This window comes from Apostichopus japonicus, chromosome 22 (assembly GCF_037975245.1).
Source record: "Apostichopus japonicus isolate 1M-3 chromosome 22, ASM3797524v1, whole genome shotgun sequence".
Lineage (NCBI taxonomy): Eukaryota > Metazoa > Echinodermata > Holothuroidea > Aspidochirotida > Stichopodidae > Apostichopus > Apostichopus japonicus.
The window spans coordinates 12,455,254-12,470,960 of NC_092582.1; the positions used below are offsets into that span (position 1 = coordinate 12,455,254).

The following is a 15,707-nucleotide window of genomic DNA, read 5'->3' on the forward strand; positions in this document are numbered from 1 at the left end:
TGAAATGTTTGCCAAAATGAAAGAAAAACAAAAGACGAGTGTCGTATGCATGACATAGCAGCTTGAATTTTTCATTTTTCAGTTACAAAATATGTTCGGAAAAGAGCAAAGAACTTTTTCTTGGCTAGAATGGATTCGAACCGGCAACCTCAGTATACAACTGATTTATCCAGCCCTTAGTTGGTGGCGATTCCTAAGTGCAGTATGCATGACATAGCAGCTTGAATATTACATCGTCAGTTACAAAATAGTTCGGGAGAGAGCAAAGAACCGGCAACCTCATGCAGTGTTACTAGTCCTTATACGCTCTAACAACTGATTTATCCAGCCCCTTAGTTGGTGGCATTTCTTAATTGTAGCCATTTATTTGCCTGGGGTGCCAGTCAGCTGAGCCACAGTACCTTGCTTTGCCATACAGGTAACCTGCATCCATGGATCTCTTCCATGTTTCATTGGATACTATTAACCGGAAAGCAGCTGCGAAGGGATTACAACACATATCTTTTATATGCAAATGAACAATGCAGCAATCACGAAAAAAATACATATATTTACTTCGCTCCTCGCTTACCTGTCTCCTCACAACCTTAGCACCTCATTCTACCGTGCCTATAAAGTCCTGGTAAATAAATAACACTGTGCGCCCTCTATGACCGGACCCCCCTTCCGGTCCCTCCTCCTTTTTTCATTCTACCATTCCAAGTGCCTACACGCATATTTTTCTTGTGGATAGTTTCCTTGGAAAATTGTCTTGGTTTTCTTCGACGATCGCCGGAAGTTTTTTAGCTTCGGATCTTTAGAAGTTTGACAGTCCTTTCCTGACCGATAAGTATCCTTTTTGTCAAAAAGGGAGGGTTTTGGGGACTGTTTTCGTAGTGCGTTTCCTCCTCGGGTTGGTTTGCGGCGGGGTTAGCAGTTCCGCGAAACTGCCTAGGTTCCCGCCCTATTCCTCCCCACGCTAAAGCGTGTTGTTGTTATTGTGTTTTCTTAGCTTGTTTACTAGCTTCTTCCCCCCAATTAGTTTCTCTCGTCCCCCTTTTGGGGATTCATATTGCTCACGTATATTCACTTCTTTTTGTATGTATTTCTCGCTCTCTCATTTTCGTTTCAGCTTCCATTTTCTCGTTAGGCCACCCCGTAGCGTTACCTTGTTTACCGTTGCTAGGTTACGCTACGCTCCACCTAAGCATAATTCCCTCCCTAGTTCTCCCTTCTTACGTTAAGCTTCTATTGTTGTTCATTTATCACTAAGAAGTAATCTTCCTTAATCCGGTTATTCAGCATGTCACGCAATCCATTGAAGTGCATCAACTGCTCTATGTTTCGCCCAGGCAGAGCCTGGGACGAGCACGACCTTTGTCCAAAATGCAGATCCTGCACTCGACGAGACCCCTGCCTGGTGTGTATTAAGTTTACACCAGCTCAGTGGCAGGACATCGACCTGTGGCTTGAGGGCTTACGTAGCAAGCTCCAGGGAAGGCTGGACTCGATCCCGAGCGCAATCGGGGCGCCGGAGGTTCCAGGAATAACGGGAGATAGAGAGGAGGAGGGAGTAGTAGAGAGAGAGGTGGAGGAGAGTGGCCATGAGAGGGCCGAAGGAGAGAAAGAGGTAGAGAGAGAGGAAAGAGAAAGAGAAAGAGAAAGAATTCCCCTAACGGCCCCGGCTACGTCCGGATCAGTTACGGCCAGAGGGAAGGGCAGGAGCAAAGGCAAGGCTCCTGCCAAGAAAAGACCTCCAAAGCAGAGGCACAGCTCGGCCGGGCTGGAGACTCCGTCTCAGTCCGGGCCGCAGCTACACAGACCCACAGAGCGCGGCCCTCCGGCCGTGGGAGGCTCGGGTCCAAAAGAGAGAGCAACCGAGGGGACGCGGAGACGGAGCCGGTCCCGTTCCAGGGAGCCGGACAGGGAGCCAGAGAGGCGGGTTCCGACGGAGATCCCGGCCCGAGAAAGTAGGGAGAGAGAGTCCTCCCGCCGACCCAGAAGGGAGAGATCGGGGTCGCATACAAGATCCCCAAGACGGAGAGAGAGGAAGAGATACTCTCCAATCTCCGACGAGTCCTCGGACTCTTCCGACGATGGATACAGAAGATCCAAGAGGAGGCGCCGGTCCCCGAGACGGCGTCAGGAAGAGGAACCAGCTTGGCTATCCAAACTCACCGGCCTGCTACGGCCCCTGCTGGAGCAAAGGACGTCCACGGTAGCCGACGTGGCACCGGGCCCTACCAGCCCTGTATCGACCATGGCCCCGCAACCGGCCCCGGACCCGGACGCTCTGGATTGCAGAGCGTCGGTGAATCTTTCCGGCTTGGAGGACGAAGGGGAGCCCATAGATCCAGATCCTCTCGACTACGATCCTATGGAGGACAGCTTTGGCCACAATTACGAACCGGAGGAAGCGCCCGCGACAGGAGGAGCCCTCCCACAGGAGCTAATAACACGGGCGGCAGACATATTCAGACGACACCTGGGGTTCGAGGAACCCGAGACGCAACCGCAGAAGGCGGGCCGGGTATCAAAATTGACGGCGACCGGCGAAGCGTCATATAAGCCCAAAACTACCATACCAGTAGACGCAACCTGTTATGACAGATTTGAGGCCATTGCCAACAAGACCAAGTGGACGGCCTTCCCGGCCAGGGCAGACAGAGCGGTCAGGGTACCTGACGAGGCCTGGAAGGATCTATTTAGATGCCCAACCATCCCCCAGGAGGCCAAGGAGAGATTAAAAGCCGAACAAGGGGCCTCATCCACACACGTGTTCAAGACCCCGGACCAGAGGAAGCTAGAAGAGCTTTTGGTAGAGATGGACATGGCAGCCCGTTCGGGCATGAAGTTCGCATCGGTACTAATGCTATCAGCTGAAGTCCTCATGCGACACCATCAACAGCTCCCTGAGGACAGCAGCCAAGTATCCAGGGACGAAGCGGGCCAGCTCCTCCTGCTGCTGGGCCCCCTCGTCAGGCTCGCGTACGATCAATTTGCAAGGGTCGCTACCAGGTCCGTAAAGGCCCGTAGACAAAACATCGTCTCCGCCATCCATTGGCCTTCGACGGAGGCGAAGGACAGAATGCTGGAACTACCAATCCTCGGGGAAGACCTTTTTGCGGGCTGCTTCCAAAAGAAACTGCAGGAGGAGGTGGCCCGAAGGGAGACTCTGGCCAAATCAGAATTCCGACCCCCACCGACCCAGAGAACCAGACCCTTCCGCCCGAGGGAGAGCAGAGCACCTAGGGGAACGAGAGCAGCACCCGCCAAATCTATGAGCAGAGGAGCTCTCAGAGGCAGAAGCCGGGGGGCAGCCTTCCGTCCGACCCGCCCCTGGGCCCCCAGAGGAGGCAGAGGCTCGTCGTCGACCAGACGGGACAGTGACCGCTCCTCCACTCGACCAGCGTTCGCCGCCCAGCCCTAGGGGTGCCCACCTCACCGCGGCCATTCCGCCGGTGGGGGGGAGACTAACAAACTTCTCCCAGCAATGGGAATTTATTGGCGGGGACAAGTGGGTGTTGGACACAGTCAGACACGGGTACAAAATAGAATTCTCCTCCAGCCCACCCTTCGGGGGCGGAGGAAGGCAGACACTCACACCCACGGACCCCGTCAAACGCTTAGCCCTAGAAGGGGAAATTCTGGCCCTGCTGGCCAAGCAGGCAATTACAAGAGTTCCGGAAGAGACGGGACCACTCTTCCGGTCCTCCTTTTTTCTGACCAAAAAACGGGACGGCACCTGGCGTCCCATTCTAAACCTAAAACCCCGGAACACAAAACACATCAGACCAAAACACTTCCGTATGGAGACCTTAAACTTAATATTACCCCTACTCAGAAAGGGCATGTGGGCGGCGACCGTAGACTTACGGGCCCCTACCTGCACATCTTGATACACAGAGAACACCGACGATTCCTAGCGTTCCGGTACGCAGAACAAGACTACCAGTTCCGGGCGCTCCCATTCGGCCTTGCCACGGCTCCCAGAACCTTCACGAGAGTCGCGGGAGCAGTAGTCGCCTACCTCAGAAAAAGAGGGGTCACCCTCTACGTATATCTAGACGACTGGTTGGTAGTAGGGAACAGCCTATCGGAAGCAACCAACAACGTCCACAAAACGCTCCAGACCCTTCAAGAACTGGGCTGGATCGTGAACCAGAAGAAATCACGGCTATCACCTTCCCAGACGATCCAGTTCCTCGGGGCCATACTGGACTTCACCACCGGGGTAGCCCGACCCTCAGAAGAAAGAGTCGCGGCAGTCAAGGCGACCACACAACAGATCTTGGCACACCGGGGGTCACCAACGGGGACATGGCTCCGGGCCCTGGGACTCATGGCCAGCCTCGTCGATATAGTGAGACTGTGCAGGCTACACATGCGACCTCTGCAACTGCACCTGCTGAGGTCCGCAGACCCTACAGACCCAGACAAAACAACGCTCATCTACAGGTCAGAGGAGGTCACCCAACACTTTCGATGGTGGCTCGACCCAAACAACTGGAGTTCAGGGGTACCCTTTGCGATACAGCTACCAATGACATCGATAACGACGGACGCGGCACTGTCCGGATGGGGAGCTCATTGGAGCAATCGCACAGCATGGGGGACGTGGTCCCAAACAGAAAGATCTCTCCACATCAACATCCTGGAGATGATGGTGGTCAAAAGAGCCCTGGAAGTTTTCAACGACCACGTACAGGGAACGATAACCACAATCTTCACCGACAACACGACAGTGGTGGCCTACATCAATCGGCAGGGGGGCACCCGCTCAGAGAGACTGTGCCGACTCGCGTGGGAGGTGATAACAGCGGCCGAGGACTCCGGCACGATCCTACGGGCTTCCCACATCGCAGGCAAGCCCAACGTGATGGCGGACGCCTTATCCAGGGGGCATATAGACCCCAACGAATGGTCTCTGGAACAGGAGACTTGCGACAGAATCTTTTCGATCTTCGGCAGGCCCACGATAGACCTGTTCGCAACACACAAGAACAACAAACTCCAGACCTTCTGTTCCAGACGATTCCACCCCCTGGCCTACCACACGGACGCAATGTCCCTCTCCTGGGACCACATGGATGCGTACATCTTCCCGCCGCTGTGTATGATCGGACAAGTCCTCAGGAAAATTCGGAACTCCAAGGGCAGGTTCACACTAATAGCCCCGTTCTGGCCTCGCAGACCCTGGTTCGCCGAGATCCCCCAACTCCTCATGGACGTCCCAGTGAGTCTACCGGACAAGCCTCACCTACTGTCCCAGAGACAGGGAACTCTCTCCCACCCAGACATCAAGGGGTTACAATTAGTTGCCTGGAGGCTGTCCGGTCTTCCCTACGACAGAGAGGCTTTTCAGAAGCAGCTGCCGCGATGGCAGCCGACGCTAGAAGGGGAACGACCGCAGCGACTTACGATTCCCGTCTGCGGAAGTTCGACCAATGGTGCCGACCAAGACAGATACTGCTGCCTGCTGCCTCTGTGACACAGATAGCCGAGTTCCTCCTCTCACTCTTTGGAGAGGGGAAACAAGTCTCCACCATCAGGAATTACAGGTCGGCCATCGCTGCCATCCACCAGGGCTTCCCAGATGGCTCCACACTGAGCAATAACCTAGACATTGCACAGCTCATCAAAGGCATGGCGAATCGTCGCCCACAGATCAGACGGCTAGCCCCCTCCTGGGGACTCTCAGCAGTGTTACAGGCCCTGGCAGGACCACCATACGAACCAATGGCTAACGCCTCCCTGGCTGCCCTCACAAAAAAGACACTCTTCCTCGTCGCAGTGGCGTCAGCAAGAAGGAGGAGTTGCCTCCACGCCCTATCCACCAAGCAGAATCACATCAGATTTGAGGGCCACGGGGTGAGGATGGTTCCAGACCCGTCATTTATTGCAAAGAACCAGACCTTGACCTTCCTGCCAGGAGACATTTTCATCCCGGAAATTAAGACCATGTCATCAGTAGCCGAGGACAAACGATGGTGTCCAGTCAGGGCACTGAAGTGGTACCTGAGCAAGACAGAGAAGTTAAGACAATCAACTTCTCTCTTCATCATACCACGACCACCCTACGCAGCGGCCTCCAAAGACACTCTATCCAGGTGGCTAGTAGAGATCATACGCCCGTTCACATCGGGGACCTCCCGACCAAGGGCTCACGACGTCAGAGGGGTCGCGGCCTCTACAGCCCTATTCGCCGGCATCCCGATAGAGGACATACTCAAAGCAGCAGCGTGGAAAACTCCAACTACGTTCGTCGCCTGCTACTTGACCGACACTTTACACGCCGAAGCGGCATTTGGTAGCGCGGTGATGCGAGGTCCGGTGGGTAACAGGTCCCACCCCTCGGGCCTCCCACCATCGGGCAGTGCCACTCGGTGCTAAGGTTGTGAGGAGACAGGTAAGCGAGGAGCGAAGTAAATATTCCAAAACTTACTGGTTTGGATATTTACGAGTGACGAGCTTACCTGTCTCCATTCCCGCCTCCCTCCCCCGAGAGGGTGGTGGGACACAGCCGGACGGAGGAGCGGTCGCTCGACTTGACTCACGACTCCGAGCTTCACACCAGATAGACAGAACCACCATCCACCAGAGAGCCATCAACTATGTCTATCGGTGAGTGTACCTATGTGTTTCCGTATGCGTTTGCGTACATAGTCTTCCACTTACGTTCTCACCTAAGTTGGTCTAAGGGTAACAAGTGGCGGACCGTAAATCTTTAGGCTCCTTGTTAGTGTAAGGGGTAGTTCCGCCTGCAGGGTTCAGGAGAGTGTCCCCCCCTTCCCGCTGCGCCGGGGAGGGTTACACTCCCCCCTGCTAGGAAGGCGTCAGTGAATTTTTTGTTAGGGGTTCACTTTGGGAAGTTAACTCGACGGGGGTCGTTGGGGGTGGCCAGTCCTTGCCACCCCCACTCCCGCGTCCGTGAGGCCACTCTTCAGGAATGGTCTCATGAGAAAGGAGGAGGGACCGGAAGGGGGGTCCGGTCATAGAGGGCGCACAGTGTTATTTATTTACCAGGACTTTATAGGCACGGTAGAATGAGGTGCTAAGGTTGTGAGGAGACAGGTAAGCTCGTCACTCGTAAATATCCAAACCAGTAAGTTTTGGAATTTCCACAAAATATTTTTTGTGTGATACGTGCAATTGTTATATAATCAAAGTACATTCAGAGGGGGAGGGAGGACATGGGAGGAGTGAATGTATTCCTAAGGTAATGAACAAATGTGTGTTCCATCCCAGATCCCACCTCCCAAAATAAAATAATATCCTTTCCCCCAAGCAAAAGTTTATGTTTATATTAAAATGTGTAATCTGTTATAAAGCTTATTTACCTGCATGTACTCGATCGTGGCAGTACAGATCTATATGACCTGTGTTTGAAAAGGTTCGTGGTCCTATATTTCAATTTTGAAGAGAATTTCTTGACAACTTGCCTTGGGCAAGTAGGACTTAAAATTCTTTGATGTGACTTTGGTCTACCAGCAGAGTTGGTTTCAACAAGATCAGTGTTTCATGGCAGTTCTATATGACACTATTATGGCTTCTATAGTACACGTCCTAGTTCTGTATGACAACCCAGGTCGGACAGTCTTAGTGGTCCAACCAAACAGACATTGACTCATGTCAGACCACCAGACAATCCATAAATATCAGCCCTGGGTTATTCAGAAATATTGCATCATGTCATAGTTATGTTACACTCAAGTTTTATACCTTTTAGAGACAGTTTTATCTAGTTCTGTAAAACCAGATATCTACTAAACCCACCATCTGAGTCGATTGTACGATATTATTGCTATAAGTTGACATTTTCTTCTCAATTGATGGTTGTAAATGTAGGAACATCTGTTATGTGTGTAGAGTCTGTAGAAATAACCTGAAAGTGTATACTTTTTTTTAGTGCATAGTTGTGTATAAATGTCTCCCATAAAATGTTGACAAATTTAGGCTTATAGATCACATAAATACTGTAATATGTATATATATGTTAATTCATTAGTAAGCCGATCTTATTCTCATTGTTACAATTACTACTACAGGAGATGTCTGTTCGTTCAACAAAGTAGTTCTTAAATCAAAGCTGCACGTTTAAAGGAGAATTGAAGTGTCAGAATGATGGGTCCTTCTGGATTACCAGCAACTGTCAGTTTAAAGCATCATGCAGCATGGGCGCAGATCAGTCTTGGATAATGGTGGGGACGCGTGTCTGTTCTCTGATACTATGTAAGCGGAGCGTGACCATGGATTTGCACGTAGCGTACAAGAAATGTTTTGGCAAATATACCTCCCAGATCGCCAGAAATAACACTTCCCAGACCCAATGATGCTCCCAAACCTCCTTAAATTTTAGATCGCATGGCTTAGAAATTTAGTTTGAGAAAATACATGGGCGTCTGCAGAAAAAAAATCAGGGGACAAATAATCCAAGTAGACTTTTGTACTATACGATGGGTCTGGGGTCCTCTCCCAGAAAGCAATTATAGACTGCCACAAATGAGATTTCCGTCCAATATTTAACAACTGTGGATAAATATAATAACAGTTGATAGTGACATTAAACATAATATAAAATTAATTTGAAATATTTATAATTTTGTCTAGATTTTCAAGACCCATAAATTTACAAGATGGCTGTGCATTTGTATAACTTGTTCTAATATTGTACCATTGCAGTAATAAGTACATTGAAATCAGTTTGTAGAAAAAAGGGGGGAAAAAAACCTATTTGTGTAAAGTCTTTAATTTAATTAATTAATTTACTTGGGTGGATGAAAAGAGGCTGTAGCCACTAGTTCAGGTGTATTTAAATTCTTTTCATGATATAATTTAGCTGGAATGCCAATTAATCGTGTATGCGTGTTGGTACATGTGTATGTGTCTTGTTCATGATCCAATCTTTCCTTATTTCAAGGAAATATATTTGACAGGTAGGAATTATGTTACATGCTTAATACAGGGTAATTAATGTACAGCATACGTAATTGTACAATTTGCAAATTTGAATGTTTCTGTTTCTTCTGTACAGTAAGCTTTAGTTTACATATCAATGGGCTAGATAGGTACACCTTGAAAAGTTTCAAGGTACCATTCGTTCACAATGTCTGTGCAGTGTTCATGGCATATATTAATCTACATGTTTACAATTCTGTGCATAAAACATGCTTGATTGAGCAGAGAAAACCATTGTTGACAACTATCAGAAGAAAAGTCTTCTGGGATATTAATGTACAACCTTTCGAAGGCAGATCAGTACACTGTCACTATTAAGAGCTCTACAAAGCTCACTGCTCATCCTTGGGATCCAGCCACGCCAGTCCTGAATATACTGGCGGTCACTGGTGTCGATTCAAAGATACTTCGCTAGATTGATGCAACGCCCGGAACGTAATCACTTTAAGGGTGTCATGCACCTCAGATAATCCAGTTAAGGGCAAAATAATTAAATCTCTGACCCCTCAAACGGTTGGCCCGTCTTGTGGGAAAGATGTCTTTTAAGTCGTTTCCTGTACGCGCGAAACTTGATATTGATCTTGTGAACTGATACTGTACTTCAAAAATTTTAATAGAATTAGACGTGGAAATGTATGTGATACGTAGGATGTCAGTCTGAGTTTATATGGAGAATAGTTTTGTTAGCTATTAAAAATAGCTACTATATATATTTTAAAGGAGTATAGGGCTTAAAGCAGTTGATTTGTCTTGGGGTACGATGTTATCAGTGTTGCAATAGATGTCTATGTCTACATATGGATTTATGTGTAGTACTTTTTCTGGTTGATGAAAAGAAATATTTAGTCTGGCAGTCCTTCTTAAGGTATTGCATCTACCTGTAGTAACACAACCTCTTTACTTCTGAATCTCTAAAATTTAAAGATATTTCAGGTTTTGTTTTTCCTTGTGTTTTTTAATAGGATTATCTTATTAGCTGATGAAAAATCATGAAAGTGCTATGTCAACGTTTAGAAACTTAGCTAGAATCATGAATTCATTATTTATTGTACTGTAAAGTAAATTTAAGTTATGAAGTGGGAAATTCTATTGGATTTGTAGTGACCATATCCTCAGCTGAGTTGAAAATGAATTTGTATCTAGGTTGTTTTTATTTTTTTATTTTTTAGTTGAAAATTTATGGATTTGAACCACTTCATTTGGGTGTTAATTTTGTCATGTGAGTGGACTTTTAAGTGACTTATGCTGTAATTAACTTGAATACGTACAGAAAAATTACCCATTGTGACAATGTACATATTCTCAGAGTTGAGGAATGGGATGGCAGTGGAGAGTAGATTAGGGGGTACATTATGGGAGGATGGATTATGAAGGAGGATGATGAACTCTTAATCCAGCCAGGTGTCCCTCAATATGGACATTTATAAGACACCAGACACATAATGCACTCGACTGTTTCAGAACAGACTGCATGTGCAGGGTGCCTCCTGTTACTTCCCTTGAGAAACATGCTTTACTTTGTGACATAGGGATTACTGTATAAAAGGGATATATGGAGTAATGTTCCCAGAAAACTACAGTTAATATTGAGAGAGCCATCAGGATAATATATATTGATGTAGGAAACAGATGTCTTATTCCGAAGCTTTGTAGGCCAACATCTGTTCAGTAACGGAAACAGGGGTTGGTAAACACTTTGGAAGAAGCTATCCTGATGAAGATGAATAGAGAAAATTGTTTACATGCCACTATAGCCCGTTATTATCAGTCATTATATCGCCATCCTATATCCCATATCTCATCCATTTCCCATCCCATCCCACCCCTCTCCCATGTCCCATCCAATCCTGTTTGTCTGCATTTAATAATTAAACTATATATGTTATAAATTTTACAGAACTTAATTTCAATCAGTGAAATTTGAAGTTTCTTCATTCTTTTTTCAACATAAGTTTGTAAAGTGTTAGTCAATTTTTGTTGTCCATTTTATGTCTTTCAATATTAAAATTAAGTGTAAATTTTTGTCAAATTGTACTGATCCTCTACCCTCTAGTTCTACCCATCCCATCAGAATTAATTTGTCTTCAATTTAAATTGTAAATGTTCAATTTGATAATAGCATATAAATTATGTCTAATATAATGCACTGCATTTTCAGTCTTAATACCGTTTGTCACTCTACAGTAGTAGCAGGACAGAAGCTATAGGGAATGGAGGTTATAGAATCAACCTTCTTGCAATTTCATACCATAGGTCATGTCCTATAAGGAATCAACTCATCCGAGTTTGATTATGTTTAATATAGTGTCGTCTGTTAGCTCTCATACGGCCACGCGTGACCTGGATGGGGCTTTTTCTGGAACGCAGAAAACCCGAATGTCAATCTGCGACGTTAATTGTGAGCGCTCTCATGTTACAAAGAGTCCAGATGACTGGGAAGTCATGAAGAAGAATTTGGCACAGCTAGGTCATAAAGTCATTTATTTTTGTTAAATACGATTGACCTTTTCGTTGGATATGGATGGTGAATGAGCTGACTCTCGTCCAAGTGTAATATGAAAGATCGAGTGTATGATGATGCTCTGTTGTACGTTATTTCACCGAAGGAACAATTAACGAAATATCGTCTAACGTTTACGTAACTTTGGTTTGATTTAAGAGATGACTTGGTACAGGTCTGTATTGTAGGGATTGTGTATAGATTTTGGTGGTAGAATATATAATTTCACCACTTTTGACATTCTTGATAATTAATACATTCACATCATAGTTACTTGTGCCTGACCCTGGTCACAATTATATCTAAATCATTAGAATCAAGTTTATTTTACCGATGCATGGACTCAACAATCTTATGTAGTGGTGGAATGAACTTCAAGTGTGAGCCAAGTGATTTCATAATCGATTTGCATTTGAATCGAACAAGCTGGGTTAAAGGTGTTTTTCTAATGACCAGTGACTTGATTCAGCTCAACTTGAATAGGGAACTGGTATTCTTATTACCTGTCGAGCGAAATGACTTTCACACACCATTTAGGAAGTTCAGTTCCGATGCAATGTACCCCTTAAACCACTGATATGAAATAAAGTTTCTTCAAGTGTTAGAATTAAATGAACCTTTCCTTTCATCTATAAATTAGCCAAGAATTTTGCAAGGGAACTTTTACGAACGTGTTGGGGAACTAGAATTCTCTTACCCTGTTAAGGGAAAGGACTTTCACGTGCCATTAGTAAGCTCAGTTCCATAGTGTACAAATAGTGTACTCAATCTTCAAATGTCTGTTTTGTAAGTAACATTTCCTCAAGCTTGAGAGATAAAACATTCCTTTTGTTCTTAAATTTTCTACAAATGTCACAAATGGAATTACTACTTTAAATTTCAATTAGATGCAATATTTAAAAGAATTATCTCTTGCACAACCACCAGGGGAAATAAGAATCCAAATTTTCAAGTCTCTAATTCTCCACATGCAATCTATATAGCCTATAATTTCACAAGAAAAAAAAAGGCCAGATTTAGGTTCATGACCTCAGTCTTTTAGAAAAGGTGCATTTCTAAATAGAGCTACATATCTTGGTCAATCACTCAGCTTGGAGACGACTTGGCTGTATGAATTAACGATAACCTCATTCTTAAAACTGTCGCCAATTAATAAGGATCGGAGATGGATGGGTAGCGAACCGTTTGGACTGGAAATCTACGATACAGACACTGACAAATTAACAAATATTAACTCAGCAAAATATCCTTCCCCCTGCTGTTGAGCTTTATATTACCGTATCAGTTTTTTCTCTTTTATTTTTTCTTCTTCATTCTCCGTGCAGAGCTGAACTGTACACAGAGAAAGGAGTCTCTTTGGCTAGGTTAATGAATGGTAATGTTGGTAATTAACCATCAGTTAAATAAGACACAATCAGATGAATGCACATTGTAGCAGCGAACCATTATGATCGGCTTATTAAAGCTATAAGAGGAAACTTTACGAGCGAGGGATGAAACAGATGCGGTGTCTGCTTCTACGTTTCTTAGGGCACTCGAACCTGCTGGTGAAGTGGATATTAAGAGACCTGATTACATACCGGATGATAACAGACAGTATAAAATTATTCATCAGGGAGACTTTATTTGATGTCTCTTACCATCAACTGAAACAGGAATTAGATTTCAACCATAAAAAATATGAGATTTATGTAAAGAAAAATATTTGTTAAAATTTTGTTGCCATTCAAGAGTAAATTTAAAATTGTCAACTTGACAAGGCCTGGTTAATCAAGTTGAATTTCCTGTGAATGAAACATCAGTGTCCCTAGAATCAAACATCACATAATGTACCTTCCAGCGGTCTTTGGAGTGGCTGATGGATATAATATTTATGTATTATAGTGTTTCCATATAAAATTTCCACTCACTGTGACGTGTGTTCATCATTAATAGATTTATAACATTTTATGAAGCTGAATATTTATTCATCTGATGAAGATGGTTGTATTTTTGTTGTTGTTGATATGCTACTAGTAAGTATGAATACTACAGTGCATTTTGGCATGCAATATGCTCGAATGTATATAAACAGGGATCTGTTGGAACATGATACATGGCTCTGAATCAAAACTACTGTAAAAGGCTCAATATTTTGGTTTGCACAGAACTCCAGTAAAAGGAAGGGTTATCAAAGGGATAGCAACAATCTGAAATTATGGTGTTTTGGGATTTTTTAATATATGTATTTTAGATCCTCCTGCAAGCAGGAACTCGTGAAGAAGCCTCATTGGCTTATCAAAGCCGCAAGCTGACCGAAGTCAGTCTCTTAGATTCATATTTAACGTCCATGATTATGAATTGTCAATTGTCAACAACTCTGTAACTGGACGACATACATTAATCTTGGAGTGACTCGAACCGGGAACCTTATGATTGGAAGGCACCAGCGTTAACCACTGAGCTAACACTCCTTAATGAAACATGCATAAAACCCTGGATCAAATAGTCATGACATGTGAAGTTACAATTAATTAAAGTATTGTCAATTTGTATTTACTGGGTAACACATAAATGTTAGCTCTTTTTTATTCCACATCAGATCCACATAGATATAGTGTAAAAGGGTAGCATTTAAAATGCAAAGGATGAAGGTAATACATGGATCTTTCTTGCCTAAATTTTGTCATATGGAATATCAAATTAGCCATATAAATAAGCATTTGAAAGAAGTTTGCTTGACTGGATCAGTATGTCTTTTATTTCTTGTTTGAAAGCTCTGTGCATCATTGACAAGAGACTTTTAAGATGAGAATACAAGATAACTATTTGAGTAATATTTAGTATTATGATGATAGTACTCTTCATTTACCGTCAAGTCCCATGGCACCCCCAGGAAGTGGTGGGGGGGATGGGCAAGAGGAGGACCACTTGCCTGCTCCTCTGGTAAATTCATGTAGCCCCCAAATAAACACAAAAGAAAACTGTGCTCTCTCTCTCTCTCTCTTTAAAAGTATCACACTGCTCAGAAACATTTTACTGATCAATTCTACAGATACCTAAACTACATGTCAAGCTGACTTTTCATAGATTAATGGATAAATCTGATTAATCATTTATTGATAACCCAGGGGGATCTTCGGATAACCATGTTTATCTATAAAGTATGGAGCATTGATTTGGCCTTCTACATCCATAGGACAACTATTTAATCAGATCAGTAAATAAAATCTACTATCAGGAATCACTGTTTGAATAGGACAGTTAACCAGTTTAACTTTTGTTATTGTAAACCGGATGAAACTGTTAATTCCTTGTACAGTTAAGCAGTCTTTGGAAAACAGGAAGCTTGCTTGCCCTCCTACTTTGGATGCTTTTCTATAAAGACACCCCCCCCACCCCCGTACTTAGTCTCCAGTTCATTTTAACCGCAGAAAATTTTATCCACCATCCCTCAGCCAGTCATAGGAATTGATTTCTGTTTTTGTATCTTTGTTCAAAAAGATTATCATGTTATTATCTTTAAGTGTTTTTTTATGGAGTAATAGGCTTCTTTTTTTTTTAAATTGTTTAATGTCATGCCTTCATAAAACGAGACTATGGATCATTCATCTCTCTGAATTTCAGTAGGGACCGCGACAATGGAACATGTTGCACCGTTAACTTACGATATGTTATCCATTATAAGAACATGATCAGTCTTCAATCACAGTCTGAAAGAATTGCACGAATGTTTAGACGGAATTATTCTCCTCTGTTCTTCGGGGAATATGTGCGTTAGAGCAACAAATGAATCATACAGTCGAAACGATTTTAACCTTTAGGTGTGAGTACGGCAGGAACAGGAGGTCGTCTACATGTTGTGTACATTGAACCATACCGACAACTGATATCATACATACACCCACCAACCCTTCTATAAACTACATCTATAGACAAGAAGCAGCACACGTTTAAGAATCTTATGCCTTGACCATCTGGTCGTGAATTTTACAAGCAATGTTAGTCTGTGGAAATTGTCTCTGGGGCTGGCCAGAGTTCTTAAATGTCTCTTTCTGTCATAACGGTGAAGGGTGCGTAGTTTAATTTACGCAATGTATGATCGGAGTGTGTTCATTTCAATTCAAGACGGGATTCCTCATCTATATGATATCAAGACATTTTTTTAAGGAAATATCTCTTAAGAAACCAGTATTTTATGTAATTAATTACTATTTAAAGTAAGAAGTTAAATTAGACTGGAACTAAAAACGTCAAATTTAGGGTATTTCTTTTTTCATATAGCTTTTAG

At 44.2% G+C, this 15,707-nt stretch overlaps 2 protein-coding genes across 3 annotated transcripts in view; both read left to right on the plus strand.

Moving 5' to 3' along the window:
- The window catches only part of LOC139963519 (N(G),N(G)-dimethylarginine dimethylaminohydrolase 1-like), an 89,172-nt gene that overhangs the window by 38,022 nt on the left and 35,443 nt on the right, over positions 1 to 15,707 (plus strand). The window lies entirely within an intron of this gene.
- On the plus strand, positions 552 to 3,559 carry LOC139963518 (uncharacterized). Its single transcript, XM_071964354.1, has 2 exons — positions 552 to 829; positions 1,282 to 3,559. Exon 2 carries the CDS (start codon positions 1,283 to 1,285, stop codon positions 3,407 to 3,409), a length of 2,127 nt encoding a protein of 708 aa, XP_071820455.1. The 5' UTR covers positions 552 to 829; position 1,282; the 3' UTR covers positions 3,410 to 3,559.